General features: G+C 36.7%; 1 protein-coding gene across 50 annotated transcripts in view; it reads left to right on the top strand.

The window, feature by feature from the left end:
* LRRC7 (leucine rich repeat containing 7) overlaps positions 1 to 16,535 on the top strand; it is a 537,967-nt gene that overhangs the window by 441,206 nt on the left and 80,226 nt on the right. For 23 of the 50 annotated variants that reach the window (XM_084964730.1, XM_084964719.1, XM_084964724.1 and 20 more), the window contains one exon: positions 1,014 to 2,694. In XM_084964730.1, coding sequence (XP_084820856.1) covers positions 1,014 to 2,694 — 1,681 coding nt within the window. Of the gene's footprint in view, positions 1 to 1,013; positions 2,695 to 6,547; positions 6,689 to 16,535 lie in introns of all 50 variants that reach the window. The other 27 variants (XM_084964727.1, XM_084964717.1, XM_084964702.1 and 24 more) reach the window with 3 other exon arrangements.

Raw genomic sequence — 16,535 nt, 5'->3', positions numbered from 1 at the left:
TTCTAGAGATATGGTGGTCACTGGAATAAACATGCCAATGAGCCAAAGTCATAATATAATATAATATAATATAATATAATATAATATAATATAATATAATATAACATAACATACACTCTAGGAAAAGATATGTGAATGCATTCACTATAAAATGGATTTAATGTATTCCAATGCCTGACCCTCGATTATGTTATTTGAAGACAGTTTAGGTTCATTAGGTAGACCGAGTATTGATAAGAAAGGTACTCTCAATCAGCAGTTTGGAAATGTACTGAATCAGAAATTACAGAGATGGGACCAGGAATCAGGTAGTTGTAATTATCAGGCAGGTTTCAGGACCTTTACTGAAAAGCTCTATATTTCTTTTATTTACTCATTCATTCATTCATTCAACAAATATATACTTAGTACCTACTGTGTGCCAATCACTATGCTAGGCCTGAAGAGAAAAAAACCTCTGCCCTCATGAGTTTATATTCTAGCAAAGGACACAAGACAATGCATAATAAATTGGTAAGTAAATTACATATATTAGAAGGTAATGATTACAGAGAAGAAATATAAGTTAGAACAAGGTAAAGGGTTGAATTTTTTTGGACAGTAAATAACAATGCAATTCTTTTTTTTTTTTTTAAAGGGCCACACCTGAGGCATATGGAGCTTCCCAGGCTAGGGGTCAAATCAGAACTGTAGCAGCTGGCCTTGTGCCACAGCCACAGCAACATGGGATCCGAGCCGCATCTTCAACCTATACCACATCTCACGACATCACAGGATCCTTAACCCACTGAGCGAGGCCAGGGATCAAACCTGCGTCCTCCTGGATACTAGTCAGATTCATTTCTGCTGAGCCACAATGGGACCTCCAACAATGCAATTCTTAATCATTAGTGAGGTGTGAATGAATGATCAATTAAACAAAGGATGGTGGCATTCTAGCCTGCTTGTTCTCTTTCTGGCCCAGACCTATATCTTCCTCATTGTCACACCTCTTCTTCCCATTGTGTTCACAGGATTGCACAATCTTTCCCACAGCCTCTTGATGCAAAGCCATTACTCAGCCAGCGGGAGGCTGTCCCCCCAGGGAATCTACCACAGCGTCCTGACCGGCTGCCAATGAGTGATGCTTTCGCTGACAACTGGACTGATGGCTCACATTATGATAACACAGGGTTTGTGGCAGAGGAGACCACAGGCGAGAATGCCAACAGTAATCCTCTCCTAAGTTCAAAATCTAGAAGCACATCTTCTCACGGACGCAGGCCTTTGATTAGGCAGGATAGGATTGTTGGCGTTCCCCTGGAACTTGAGCAATCTACACACAGACACACACCCGAAACAGAAGTGCCTCCTTCCAATCCTTGGCAGAATTGGACCAGAACCCCTAGTCCTTTCGAAGACAGGACTGCTTTCCCTTCCAAATTAGAGACAACCCCTACCACCAGCCCATTGCCTGAAAGGAAAGAACATATAAAAGAACCTGCTGAAATACCTAGTCCTTTTTCTCCAGGAGTACCATGGGAGTATCACGATACTAACCCCAACAGGAGTCTCAGTAATGTCTTTTCTCAAATCCACTGCCGCCCAGAATCTTCTAAAGGTGTTATTTCCATTAGCAAAAGCACAGAGAGGCTTTCCCCGCTAATGAAAGATATCAAGTCCAATAAGTTCAAAAAGTCACAGAGTATCGATGAGATTGACATTGGCACCTACAAGGTTTATAATATACCATTAGAAAACTATGCTTCTGGGAGTGATCCCTTAGGAAGTCACGAACGCCCCGATAAAATGTTGGGACCAGAGCATGGTATGTCCAGCATGTCTCGAAGCCAGTCAGTCCCAATGCTGGACGACGAGATGCTCACTTACGGAAGTAGTAAAGGGCCACAGCAACAGAAAGCCTCCATGACGAAAAAAGTCTATCAATTTGACCAAAGCTTCAATCCCCAAGGAGCAGTGGAAGTCAAAGCCGAAAAGAGGATACCACCCCCTTTTCAACACAATTCTGAGTACGTGCAACAGCCCGGCAAAACCATCACCAAGGATTTGGTTAGTCCCAGAGCTTACAGAGGATATCCACCCATGGAGCAAATGTTTTCCTTTTCTCAGCCATCGGTTAATGAGGATGCTGTGGTCAATGCCCAGTTTGCGAGCCAAGGCGCCAGGGCTGGCTTCTTGAGACGAGCTGACTCCCTGGCGAGTTCCACAGAAATGGCCATGTTTAGAAGGGTCAGTGAACCTCATGAGCTGCCTCCGAGTGATAGGTACGGCCGGCCTCCGTACAGGGGAGGTATGGATCGCCAAAGCAGCGTTTCAGTGACTGAGTCCCAGTTCCTGAAAAGGAATGGCAGGTATGAAGATGAACACCCTTCATATCAAGAAGTGAAAGCTCAGGCGGGAAGTTTTCCAGTTAAAAACCTTACCCAAAGAAGGCCATTGTCGGCAAGAAGCTACAGTACAGAGAGTTACGGTGCCTCCCAGACCAGGCCAGTTTCAGCTAGGCCTACTATGGCAGCTCTTTTGGAAAAAATACCATCTGACTATAACTTGGGTAACTATGGTGACAAGCCATCAGATAACAGTGATATAAAGACGAGGCCTACTCCAGTGAAGGGAGAGGAGAGCTGTGGTAAAATGCCTGCAGACTGGAGACAACAGCTGCTTAGACATATAGAAGCTAGAAGGTTAGACAGGGTATGTTTGGCCTTTCTCTGTAAGAATATCCCTCCTGCCTTTAGTTTTACGTTATTGGCATTTCTAAGCACATGTAGTGAAGCATGAACTACATGAATGAGTAGATGATCAGCATTTCATTTCTTTTTATCTTGTGGGGAAATTGATCATAATAGTTTTTCATGGATATTGTTTGACGCTCTTTGAGAGTTCATAACCTGTAGGTGAATTATTTCTCAAAACTATCCTAAATATGGCTAGCAAGAAAGAATTCAACTCTATTATACGGGATGGTGCTTCAATTGCTTTCTAGCCATGAAGGCAAAATGCCTCTCCTAGGACACAAAACGGTTCTTTAGGGACCTAAAGAGTGTGATTTTTACTGAACCTATAAAAAGTGAGTATTTTGCCCCCTTCTGCATGGACTCACTTATGTTAAAGTCAGACCTCATTTGTTTATAAAATCTGCATATAGTTACTGCTGTGGGACTACTAAAGTTATTACATCTAATGAGCAATAATCTTCCCAGCAAGAAACAGAAACATAAAATAAGCAGAGATTGAAAGCCCTCCTACACATTATTTTATTTAATGAAAATCCTGACATTTCAAATGTTGGTTTCCGAATAAAGAGAAAGGTTTTAATTCAAATCATACTCCAGACAACAAAAATAGGTGATGTCTTTATGAAGACTACAAATGTTCAAATTAGTGTGTATATTGCAGATAAAAGGGGGAAATTAACGCCAATTCAGTAAAAAATTAAATCACAACAAATCATGGAATGCATAGTAATTGGGGACAGTAAAAAAATACATATATAAGGCCTAGAATTGCTTTTTTGTTGTGGTTGATAGCTCTCTAAGAGAAATCTGGTGTTTCATTTTCTAGAACTATGCTCACTTGAGCATCACCACCGAGTATACTTTGTGGCTTTGGTATAGAGGGCTTTGTGTACTTTGCATCGACCTTAGACTCTTAAAAGTCCTTTTTATAAAATAGGACCGTTTGTTCTCATGTTCTAGGTTTAAATGCTTAGTGTAAATTGGGGATCTGGGTAATATACCATTAGAATGTTTCACTCAATAGTTTGATTTTATCTGGTGTCCTGCTAGAAGCACAGGTCACTGCGTTTATTACGTATTTTCTTAACGTTGAATTTTATGTTTTCAGGTGTACTCTTTTAAAATGATTATATTGTTTGTAGGTCGTGTCTACATGACAAGAAAACAATTATGTACAGGGAAAGAGTAAACTAATAAATGTGGGTGTGGGTGTTAGTTTCTCAATGTGGAAACCAGTTCTGACTTGCAGAATATTTCATCAGAATGTCTGTTTCAAATAGGTGTGCTCAGTCCCATTGAAGGGAGCCTCATCAAAGCCTCATGACTGGTTGTCAGTGGGAGACACCTGGTCGGTTGTCACCATGCCTTACCTCAAGTTACACCCTCCATGTAGACAAATAACTTGGAGGGCGAAAATATTTGGGGCCAAATAAAACAGTACTCTGGCCTCGTGTAGACACGACCATACGTAACAGGGTAAGATGAACTAGCCAAGAAAGGTTATTAGAAGCTGTGGGAGCATATATACAATGACTAGTAATTTGAGGCAACAGAGGAGTGAGTGAAAACAAAGTATGAAAAAGAAAAGACAAAGTTCTAAGCATTTGGTACTATCATTTATTTACTGGCTTCCCAGACAAATGGTTCCTTTCCTTTGATCAGAGCTACTGAAAAGTTGATGACTCTTCTAGTTGGAGCAGGAATTTGGAGGGAGGAGAATAGGACTCGGGGAGGAGGATTTGAACCAGCCGAAGTTTGGGAGCCTTGCTCTTCCCAGATCCAGAGAACTGAAACTCGTGTGTATTTTTCCATTGCTGTGACAACACCTCTCTTTTTTAGTCTTCATGTAACCCCTGTCTGTTTATAACCCCCTCAGTTTGTCTTTCATTTTTCAGAGTAATTTCAATGTATATTTAATAACTTCTCATTTAATTCCAAGAAATTTAAGTATCTTACAGTATTGCTTCAAGCCCTCGAATCCTAGAAGCTCTTCCTCTTTCCTCTGAATAACTTTTCTTCCCCCCGTTCAGTGGAGTAACTGAGCTATTCAGGCTGTATCTTACTTCAAAACAAGATAAATTCAGCGTACTGGAGCACAGGCTTGTTATGAGAAAACAGTTTTGTACTGTGATACTTAACATTCTGTCCAAAAAAAGATTACACCAGACACGGTGCACTTCCATCGCAGTGGAATTTAGTTGAGTGGTTTGAACCCTGGAAATCAAATAGTTACCCTAGAAACTACAAGATCTTTGCCCAGTCCTTATAAAAGAGAACTGCTAGAAGCAGTTCTGAACATATCTGGACATTGGATATGTGGCACAACTCAACGTAATGTTAGTTAAAGATCTTGCTTGGGTGTTGACCTTAGAGAGGCACCTCCAAGCACTACCCTAGATGAAAGATGCCTGTTTTTCTCCTTTGTTTAACCACAAGGCTCATGCACTACTGAGCCCCACTGGACTGAGAGAATTTAAAGCATGAACTCCATATGGCTAAAACGACTACTCTTCCATAATAGCCGAGAGAGCCCTAAACTGGAGTAATTTTAAACCTTAAAGAATCATTCAAGTGCTAGATTGAAATGTTCAGTGTCCTTTTCAATTTTGACATGGTGACAAATGAAAAAAAGCTCTGGATGAAATAATCAGGGATCCATAGCAAATATGACTGGTACACAAGCACACCATCAGGAGTACGACAGTCTTTCAGTTGAGTTCAATGAAATAATGATGATAAAAATCATTTCTTTTCAAATAATGCCCTCAGAATAGAATAGCTGCCTGCTGTTAATGTCCAATAATATTCAGGTTTTTAAACAGGTTAACCTCTGTAGATTTTTTTTTCCAAATTAAGTGAATTACCTAAGAGGGCCAAACGCTGTCAATTATTACATTTCCATGATAGGTAGAAAGTGGAGATGGTACTGATTGGAAACAATTTGATGACAGGGATACAAAAGGTTTTGTTTTTTAAATGAAGTTCCACAGAAGAAAAAACTCTCTAGTAGACACTAGGAATACCTTTAGAGGCCTCTATTGAAGGGTAGCCATAATGCAAATATCACTAGAATGTATATAGCAGATAAATAGCATTAATAGTTCAAATCATAGTTCCTTTAGTTTCATTATGAAATTTCTCCAATTTAAAATGTAATTTTTAAGAAACAACAAAAAAAGAATATTTTGATTCACATACAACTTGACTGGTTTAACTAAGTTAATCAGTAAATTCAATCATCCACTAGTCAGATTGAATGATTTTTGACCAGCTCTTTTTCTGAGTGGCCATAATTATGCCTACAGACTGAGAAACAAAGGCAACTGATTCTGGCTTTAATGCTGCAGTGCATTAGTTTTGAGGCAGAACTAGAAGCTGCTCTTTGTCTTTTGTGTGTGCTAATCTCACAATGTGAAAGAGACCATGAGATTTGCAGCTGACAAAATTTGGTGAAGACCTCACTGTCTGAAATTTTTAAATTAATAAACTACCACCAATGGACATGTGTCCAAAGTCGCTACAGTAATTATAAATGAGATACGAGGTTTTATGCCTTCAAGTTGGCAGCAAATGTAAAACAGAATGTTATTTTGGCTTTTTGTCTTTTCTGTAGTTTTGGATGGTACTCATTATGTGCATAACTAACACCGTTTACTGTATGCTTCTGTCTGATCAAGTGCATGTTTAAAAAAGAAAGTTACCGTTTGCCTGCTTAAAGTTAAATGTTATAAATTTAAACATGTTCATGTAATAAGCAGTTTGTTGAGCATGTGTTCACATCCTGTCACATGATTATTTCCTCTACTCAGAATGCTGCTTACAAACACAACACAGTTAACCTTGGCATGCTGCCCTATGGAGGTATTTCAGCAATGCATGCAGGCAGAAGCATGACTTTAAACTTGCAGACTAAGTCTAAATTTGATCTACAAGAACTACCTCTTCAGAAAGTAAGTATAGACTGCCCTACATGTGTCAGCATACCAAAGCCAATTAATGTTGTTTGTTCATGTAATGTGTTTAGGCTGTTCATATAACCCTGCTTATTGACTCTCAGGAGTCCAAAAAGCACAAGGGCAAATAATGTAGAGCCCAAACTCTTAGCTGCTAAATGAATATTTATAGCTAGACTGATTATATCAGGTTCCTGCTTAACAGCTTTGCTTTTTGGATTGAGCAGGTACATGGCTTTTTGTGTTGCTTCTAGACTCATTTTTTTTAATTATTTATTTTCATTTATTCTTTGTTTTTCTGTCTTTGGTGTGTCTATATATATCTCTCTATATATACATATAAACACACACACACATATATACACATACTTTAAAAAAAAAATTTTGGAAACAGCCCTATATTTTCTTGCTTATACGTTCTGAGAAAAGAACTAGAAATTATTATTAAATTTCAGTTGATTCCTTTGGAAACAATATGGGCCTATAAATTAGTATGAAAATTAAGTGATCGACACCTCTAAATGCTTCTTCAGCCCATTTTCTTTGTGGGAAATATCACAAAGAAGTAAAGCATGAGAAACAAATCTGTGGCTTAGCTAGCAAATTCTTACTCATCCTGGGTTAGTGGAAAAGTAGAAAGTTCACATGGTTTTAAATAATAATGTGGGCTCATTTGAAAGGGAATATATTGTAGGAGGAAACATTTCCATTGTCAAAGGACCATTTTTACTTGTTTTATTCAAGCAAAACAGAAAATGCACATTTTACCTGTTCAAATTGACTAATACCGGCTGTCTTAGTTCTATTTCAATGGAGACTAATGAGTCATTTTCACCCAATATGTCATTATAATTATATTATTAATGTAGTCTTTAACCTAATAAACTTTTATGAAAAAAGCAATGCACAAGTAAAAATAACAGAATGATGGGAGCCTCCAAATGCTCTTTAATAAAATTAGTGACCATATGGAACGAACTGCCATTCCAGCAAAGTGAAGGTCAGAAAGAAGACTTTGACCTCATGTTTTATTGTCAAATTAGTCTTAATAACAATCCCTAACTCTGGGTAGCTTGCTTCCTATTCAAGGAGAATAAAAAAAGTGATATTTATATTCAGAGCTTTTTTTTTATCACCCATGATCACTTTGGGGGAAAAAAAAAAAAATCTATGTTCAGTCTCCTGTTGCAGGACCAGAGTTATAAGGGTACATTTTCCAGGGAGAAAAATAAGGCCCTGATTTGTGGTGTTTACCTCCGTTAGTGATAAAACACTTCCTCTCTGATCAGTTTCAAAGTAGTAACTTGACATCCCTGAACTCAGAACTGGGCCTGAGTATAGTCAGTTCTAGTGGGCAAGGACAAGCTGGCTCCAGCCCACTGCTATCAGTAAGACCTTTTCACGGGCACCTCTCTTCATGCCCAGGGCTTTCACCTTCTGCTGTAGCAAAACCAGTGTTCACCAAGGCCTTGAAACTTATTTGCACTAAGCAACAAAGGAGCTATAACAACTTAAATAGACACCTTTCCTAGAGGACTTGGCAATTAAATAGAAATCAAACCCTTAAACTACAGTGATAGAATTTCAAAATACAGTGAACAGATTAGAGAGATCTTGGTAAAAAAGAAGCTATTGCTTGAATCCCTTGAAATTATATCATATGGATAGCCCCTTTTGTTTAGTTTTTAACCCTATTGTCTCATCAGTCTATAGACTAATACAGATATATTCAGTGTCTGAAAAGTGGTAATACACTTGAAACACCACTCCTCAATGTATAAATTATTCTCCAGATATACCTTAGATACCTCTGTGTTGCTCTATTAATTTTCTGATGTTTTGGGTACCCTCGTTAACAGATTCATTAGCTATTACTATAGCTCTAAGATCATGTACAGTGGAAATATGGCAGAGTTCTAATATCTGGAGATGTTGCAACCTTCCTCACTTGGGCATAGAGATGACCTAGCAAATTCTCTTTGGAGGTTACATTAAATTCCAAACCAAGAAGTTCCCATCATGGTGCAGCAGAAACGAATCCAACTAGGAACCTTGCAATTGCAGGTTCAATCCCTGGCCTTGCTCATTGGATTAAGGATCCGGTATTGCCTTGATCTGTGATGTAGGTCACAGACGTGGCTCAGATCTGGCGTAGCTGTGGCCCTGGTGTGGGCTGGCAGCTGCAGCTCTGATTAGACCCCTAGCCTGGGAATGTCCATATATCATGAGTGTGGCCCTAAAAAGCAAATCTGAAAAAAAGGATAGATAGATGGATAGATAGATAGAATCAAATCACTTTGCTGAATACCTGAAACTAACACAATGTTGTAAATCAGTATAAAAAAATAAATAATGTGCTGCCATCCAGGATCCTCCCCACCGAAAAGAATAAGTAAATATTGAAAGAATCTCTCTCAAAATGAATTATCATCAAATAGTTTATTATCTACATAAAAAAGAAAAAAAAAGAGAGAAGGCAAGGGATATAAAAGGGTCAGGGCAATTATTCCATTGCCCCTAAAAGATTTTATGACCCCAATAATCAGTTGAAGACCTGCAAACTGTAGGCAGTTAGGGATCTGGGGTAACTTTCCTACCCTGCCGCTATTGCAGGAACATTATCAGTTGTGGGCACTGGGTGTATAATCAATTTAAAGACTACTCCAGGCTCTGTTTCCTTCCATGGATTCCTGTCTAAATCTCTGCCCTTTTGCCTTTGTATTCAGATATATCTCTTCTGCAGAGCTGCTTCATTAGAAAATTTGTTTGTTTTTTCTGCCAAGCTTTAGGGTCAGCCTCTCCTAAGGTGCAGCCTCTCAGATTCTCCTTGCCTGGCTCCATGGACCATTCCTAGGTGACGCTCCTATGCTTGAGGCTAAGTTTCCTGGAACCCTTCTCACCAGGATAGAAGATAGGCAAAAACTATTTGCCTTTGATTTACAAATGCATTAAAAACCTATTGCAGTACTTTTGTCTTGCTATTTGAGATAATAAAAATTTGGGAGTTCCCATCCTGGCGCAGGGGAAACAATCCAGCTAGAAACCGTGAGGTTTCAGGTTTGATCCCCAACCTCTCTCAGTGGGTTGAGGATCCGGCGTTGCCCTGGGGTCAACAGACGGTCGCAGACATGGCTTGAATCAGGTGTTGCTGTGTAGGCTGGTGGCAACAGCTCCAATTACACCCCTAGCCTGGGAACCTCCATATGCTACAGGAAAAAAAAATTTTTTTAAATAAAAATAAAATAAAATAGCCAAAAAATAAAAAAATAAAAATTAGTATTAACTATTTAAGATATCATTACAGCCTCTGATTGCATTAAAATATAGAGTAAGATCAAAATACAAATATTTTCAGTAGATAAAACTGACAAACCTTTGGAGTTCCTGTGGTGGCTCAATGGTTAACGAATCCGACTAGGAACCATGAGGTTGTGGGTTAGATCCCTGGCCTCACTCAGTGGGTTAAGGATCTGGCATTGCTGTGAGCTGTGGTATAGGTCCCAGACGCGGCTCTGATCCCCTGTTACTGTGGCTCTGATCCCCTGTAGGCCGGCGGCTACAGATCTGATTGGACCCCCTAGCCTGGGAACCTCCATATGCCATGGGTTCAGCCCTAATAAGACAAAAGACAAAACAAACAAACAAAAGCCACTGGCAAACCTGTTTATTCTCCCATGGAAATCCTGGAGCTATTTTTTTATTCATAAAATTCCTAAATGATAATGCTGGCCATGCATCTCTAATTAGGTGCTGTGGTAAATGACTCTGGGGTGTCCTAAAAAGAATGAAGTGTCCTAAGGAATCTAAATGAACATTTTCACATATTACCAGTTAAGCACCAGATGTGGAACTGCAGCATACTTTTGCGTAGGTGGTGCCCTCCCCAGGGAACATTCGGGCCCTGAAATCCAGACCCTTTCCCTACACTGCTGGCAAGGCTTACTTCCTGCAATTATGAGAAAGGAGCACTTTTAATATTTTCTCTCTTACACCGAGACTGTGTTTTCGCAAGTTACGTACCCAGAGAGGGCACGTTTTGTGATTCCTACCTTCCCATCCCTCTGTTAGGGTAACTGACAAAAAGGCAGTATTTGTGCTACCTGAGCTCCTGACTCAGCACATTATTTGGTTTTTTGGTTTGAGGTTTTTGGGGTTTTTTTTTAGGTTACCAAAACATATCTGTTTTTTTCTCAATTTTCTTTTAGACACATCTGTAATAAACTAATTAAAGTATGTAGCTATTTTGAATGAAGATTGAAGAACTCTGCACTTGATAAATTATTTATACAGCAAATATTTATGTGGATAAAAAGAAAAAACTCCCAGATTTTGCTATGTGTTTTGAATGTTTTTATTTCTCTCCATATTTATAACATTCCATATTGAGTATTATACATTTTTCATGGACTACAAGCTAAATTTAGGCTTTCTATATTATAAATAGTGAATTATATTTTCTATGGTAATTTTATAAAACCTTTTATAATATTAACAAAATGCAAATAAATGCAACCACAAAATGAGTTAAATAAATTTAATATCCTTTAATGTTTTCATTTTTTGATGCTTATTCTAATTTCCTAAAAAATTAATAGTACTTATAACCAGAACATCTAAGACCTATAAATCATCTATTAAATTATAAATTATTCATATTTATGTTTATTGACTTATTTATCCATTCATTCATTCATTTATTCATTTATCACTTATTAACTGCCTCTCCAAAAAGCATTTAAGGCAATTTTCTATGACGTTATTAATGGTTCAGTGTGCTTCTTTGGATGTGTTCCATTGTAATTGAGCTTAGCTATTGTCTTGAAATTTTATGTTATCAAAGAGAAATATAATATTGTAAAATGTCAGCTCAAACTATTGTTTTTATTATCCAGATTAATGGTAGGAAAAATATTTCAATAGGAAAAGAATAAAGATTAGGATTTTTTGAAAACTTGCTATGTACCTGGTACCATGAGATACTTTAAATTTTTTTTTTGTATAACCCTTACAAAAACCCTCAATGGAAATATTTATCACTATTGTATAGAGAGGCTCATGTGTTACACAAAAGAACTCATATTTTTTCTGTTTTACGATTGTAACCCCTGCAACCTAGCATGGTAGGAGAATTTGAATCTGACTCTGCTTGGCATCCAAATCTCTGCTGTTTCTGCTATACGATGATGTCTTCTCAAATGTTTATAAAACCTTACATTTTATAGAACATAACCCATAATAATTACCAAAGCTCTTTCGTATACATTATTATCTTATATCATCTTCATAACAATCCAGAAAAGTATGTATTATAGGATAGAGAAAATAATACACAAGTAGAATATATTAACTAATCCAAAACCTATCATGACCTGTTATCCCCTTTATGCTGCAGATACAGTACTCTCTTAGCTAGCCAAGTTTAATAAATGCTAGTAGCTACCTTGTGCTCTTTAACATCTACTTGAATTTCCTGAGCACCAAGAAATATGTTGGTAGCAGTGAAAGACCAAAGGTTGTGAACCTAAGAAAAGTACGAGGTAATCATCCATGCTACGGTGGCTCCAGAGACAAGAGACAAACCACTGGCCTTTTCTAACTCCCCATCTGCAGGTGTCCAGCTGCCAATATCAATGTGTGGTCTCTTCTACACTGGAGAAATTTATGCTTTTTTCTTGTTCTTTTTTTTTAACTTCTACCACCATAATATTATACCATAGCTCTTCCTGCTTATTGGCTTATTGAAACAGACACTAATATAAATTATAACTTCAGAGGAAGGAATTTGAAATTATGGAAATATATGTATTAAATAATCTTTTAATACAATTTTGCCTGGGAAAAAAAAATGGCCTCACTATCTGTTTTATTAGGTGATACTCATTCCACAATGTTTTGAATTAGAGAAATTTAGGTCGCAAAGTTTACACTTGAACTCATTTTAAATTTCTAATGTCCTTTCTTTTGGATCTATGCAAAAGACTCAGGATCAAATCATACTAATATTTAATATGCATTCATTCACTCTAGTTCCAAGGGTTACTTACTTAATTCCAGTTTTGTTTTGCTTTGTTTTGATTGCTGAAAGCAAAGCAAGATTTATACAGCACCTTGCGGCAATTTATGCCTATAGTTTCTATTGATTTTGCTTCATTTATTATTGACTACCTATGGCTCAGGAAGTATCCACTTATCTTTCTAATTACGCAGAAAGCCTTCAGCCTACAAATCACCATAAATCTTTATAGAAAGTGAATAAAGTTACCAAAATAATCTTAGTACTCATAGATGCTTCCTCACCATTATGATGAAATACTAGTTTAAAAAACATCTGGACATTAAATTACCATCTTCAGATGGAACACTGAAATCATAATGATTTATATCCAAGCTTTGTCTTTATAACCTACTTTTTTCAGAAAAAAAAAGAATAATATAACAATAATTTCACCAAAAATACTTTGGGGAAAGTTTTTAACACACTTTTTTTTTAATACCCTTGTGATATGTGCCATAACGAAGTCAAACAGATACTTGAATTCTTAAGGGATATATTCAATTTGGCAAAGTGCCAAGTCCTGATTCTGGTCTCATATAATTTCTCCAACAAAATGCAATAAGTGCATTTCCCAAGCTTTCAGTGCACCCATCAATTAATAGTCAAGAGCAAAGCTATGGATCAGCTAAGCTCATTTACGCATATATGTGAATCCTGTACATCCACATAAACTCACATATGGACACACAGATATGCACATGTATGTACATACTCATGTACATGCTCATACATACACAGATATATAGAGGGACATGCAGACACCCATATTCATGCACATTTATGTCTCAACGAAATTGGAAATTACTTCTCCCAATAGATACTTGTGATAATTCACAGGAGTCTAAATCATAAATGCTAAATCTACAGATGTCCACAGTTATCTTTGGGACTAGCATCTGTTCAACAAAACTTCTCTAGCATTGCTGAACTTCTTAATAAATATAATTTCTGATTTTTCAGTAAATCACACCGACCATTTCCTCTTTTATTTTGAAATATTAAGGATCTGCAGAATTTAGAGTCTGAAGAAATGGTACATTATGCTGATTTTCCATGTCTTTTATATTTAATTAGTTATAAATGACGAGGAAGACTAATTCTTAATCTTTTAAAGTATGTAAAGAAAATAACTACAATGTGCTACTAAACATAATTGAATAAATAACTGAACCTCAATCTGGTTATTTTATTTGAAATAATAACTTTCAATAGTGATAGCTTCATTACTTATTTTTACATTTTCAGTTACTCCTCTTTAACTTTTCATAGAATTTTAACAACTAAGCAACTGCATTTTATAGAGAGAGAGAGAGAGAGTTCAGCAACACTTTATCAAAAGTAAAATTTTTTGTAAATAGCTATACTCACTCCTTTTGGGAAAGGATGTGAACCCACTAAATAATTCTCTCTTGATTTCCTCCCTCCCAAACATTAATAATTTTTTTTCATGGTCTTTCTATTTCTGCAAACTTAAGTCACACCTAGAGTGTCTCACTTAAGGGAAAGAGGCCAGAGCATTCTTAAAGTTAATAAAGGAAAGTGCTTTCAAGAAAATTCCTTTAATTTTGCTGTCTAGGGAAAATATTTTTTTCATATATTTCCATGTTTATGTTTTCTTTGGCCTCTGTAATGTTAAGGAATTGGTGTAGTTGTTGATGCTCATTTTAAAAAGAGATTAATTGCTAAACTAATGAAGAATCTATATCACAACATCAGGATTTCAACTAAGGATTTAGCCTTTTTTATGCAATTCTGAGTTGCTCTCTGTGACTAGGAGTCATGCCTGCGCGCTGAAGCAAGTTTAGTAGAGGAAATAGAGATTAGGGGTGATATGGAGGGGAAAAAAGGATTATCTGTGTTGAATTCTGGCCACTCTTCAAAAATCTGTGTTCTACACACAGATGAACATATTTATTACCCCACGTCATTGGAGAATAAACCAAACCAGAAAATACATGGGTACTAGAAATTCAAAAAGAAAACAGCAATCAGTAGTGCCAACTCTGCATCATTATGCTTTAACTGCTTAATTTTAAACAATTTTATTTGTCATGTTAATATCTAGAAAAATTGCGTGTGGGCACATGCAAACACAGTAGTCTGGAAAGGGTTAAGACTGTAAAAGTAATACTTGAAAACAGACAGATGGGCATTGAATAGTTCTCTGGTTATTTTCAAATAACATAGACTTCAAATATGGTACCTGCATTTGATTTTCAAAGAAATACGTATAAATTCATTCCTAACTAACCCAAGAACTTCAATTCAATACCCATTTTCTGTTTTTTCATCTTTCTGATAAGCTCATGAAAAAGCAATTCTCATGGCCAAAGTACGAAAAGAAAATCTCCACTTTTCACCATACCGATTAGACCCTAGGAAAAGTTCATCTAATTTTGCTTCATTAATTTTGGCATATTTTTTTTTTTTTTTTGGCTCCTCTCATGGCATATAGAAGTTCCCAGGCCAGGGATCAAACCTGAGCCTATTGTGACCTGCTCCCTAGCTGCAGCAATGCTGGATCCTTAACCTGCTATGCCACCCGGGAACTTCCAATATTATTTTTAAATAGTTCCAAGCAATGCTTTTTAAAAATGCATGTAGTCAAAATGCAGATAGAGTGGTTATATAATTGTTTTCTAAAGGAGAACAATTAGGGCCACTCCATATAACCAGATGAAGCCTGGCAAGCAGGCCATCTGCACCATATTATGAGGAGAAAGGTCCAGTTCTCTCATTCCAGGGTTGGAGGACAGTTCTTCAGACAACGAGCTGCAGATTCACTTTCTAACCAGGCTTTATTTATTCATAGGGATCCTCCAAAACACATGGAGAAAATGGCATAAATAATATCTCACCCAGATAAGAATTCCCCAGGAAATCAAGCGGTACTTGTATATGCTGTAGGTTAGGGAAGGAGAAAGCCTATGCAGAAAGTTAATCTGCTTCCACAGGAAAAATATGCTATTACCATATCCCTCCACTGGAGGCCATATGATTACTTTCTTTCTGTTACTCAGGGCAGACTACAGAGACTTCCCAAAATATCTAGTATTAGTAATAACAAAGATAGGAGTAGTAATATTTGTTAAAAATAATAAGCAGTAAATCAGCTAAAAAATAAAATATATATGAAGAGTTTAAATTTTAATGCACAAGTGATTTGTGCAATAAATTAATTTGAAATAGCAGTCATGATTTATTTACACTGAAATTCTAATAGTGCAGTAATTTTTGATGTGTTAGTCTCTCCCTCAGAGTGATTCATAGATAATATCATAGTACTAATCTCACACCATACTAGGATTAGCACCATTTTGGATTAGTGCAAGACACATGCTCCCGGAATCAATATAGCCTTATAAAATTTGTTTTAGGTTATGCTTTGGAATATTGGAAGTTACATACTAGGTATGATATGGTTTCAGTTTATATTCTAAATGGTAAGATCATACTAAAGAAACAAATTAAGCACGTTTTAAATATGGTGGTTTTTAACAGTTGATTAATTTTATTCTGATTATTTTTATCCTGGTACTGTAAATTTAAACTTCTCTTTAAAAGTCAGTAAATAACTATAAGATGATCCTTTTAATTGAATTTCTTATTGCTTCCACAAAGCTGTTAATTTACAATTCTTACCAAGTAAATAGTGTGTAATAATACCTCCAGTTCAGGATACATGTTTTTCTGCAATTAAACAAAATTAATTTTACCATAATCATAGGGACTCTTTTCAGAAAACTATGATAAACTTCTATTACATTACTAAAGAATGCCATACCATTT

This window comes from Sus scrofa, chromosome 6, assembly GCF_054392235.1.
Source record: "Sus scrofa isolate SSC_HxYL_T2T_F1_AM1 chromosome 6, Sscrofa_HxYL_maternal_Yorkshire_Landrace_v2.0, whole genome shotgun sequence".
In the NCBI taxonomy this organism is placed as follows: Eukaryota; Metazoa; Chordata; class Mammalia; order Artiodactyla; family Suidae; genus Sus; species Sus scrofa.
Note: the sequence above shows the minus strand (reverse complement) of the source record. Positions and strands in the feature narration are given on the sequence as shown.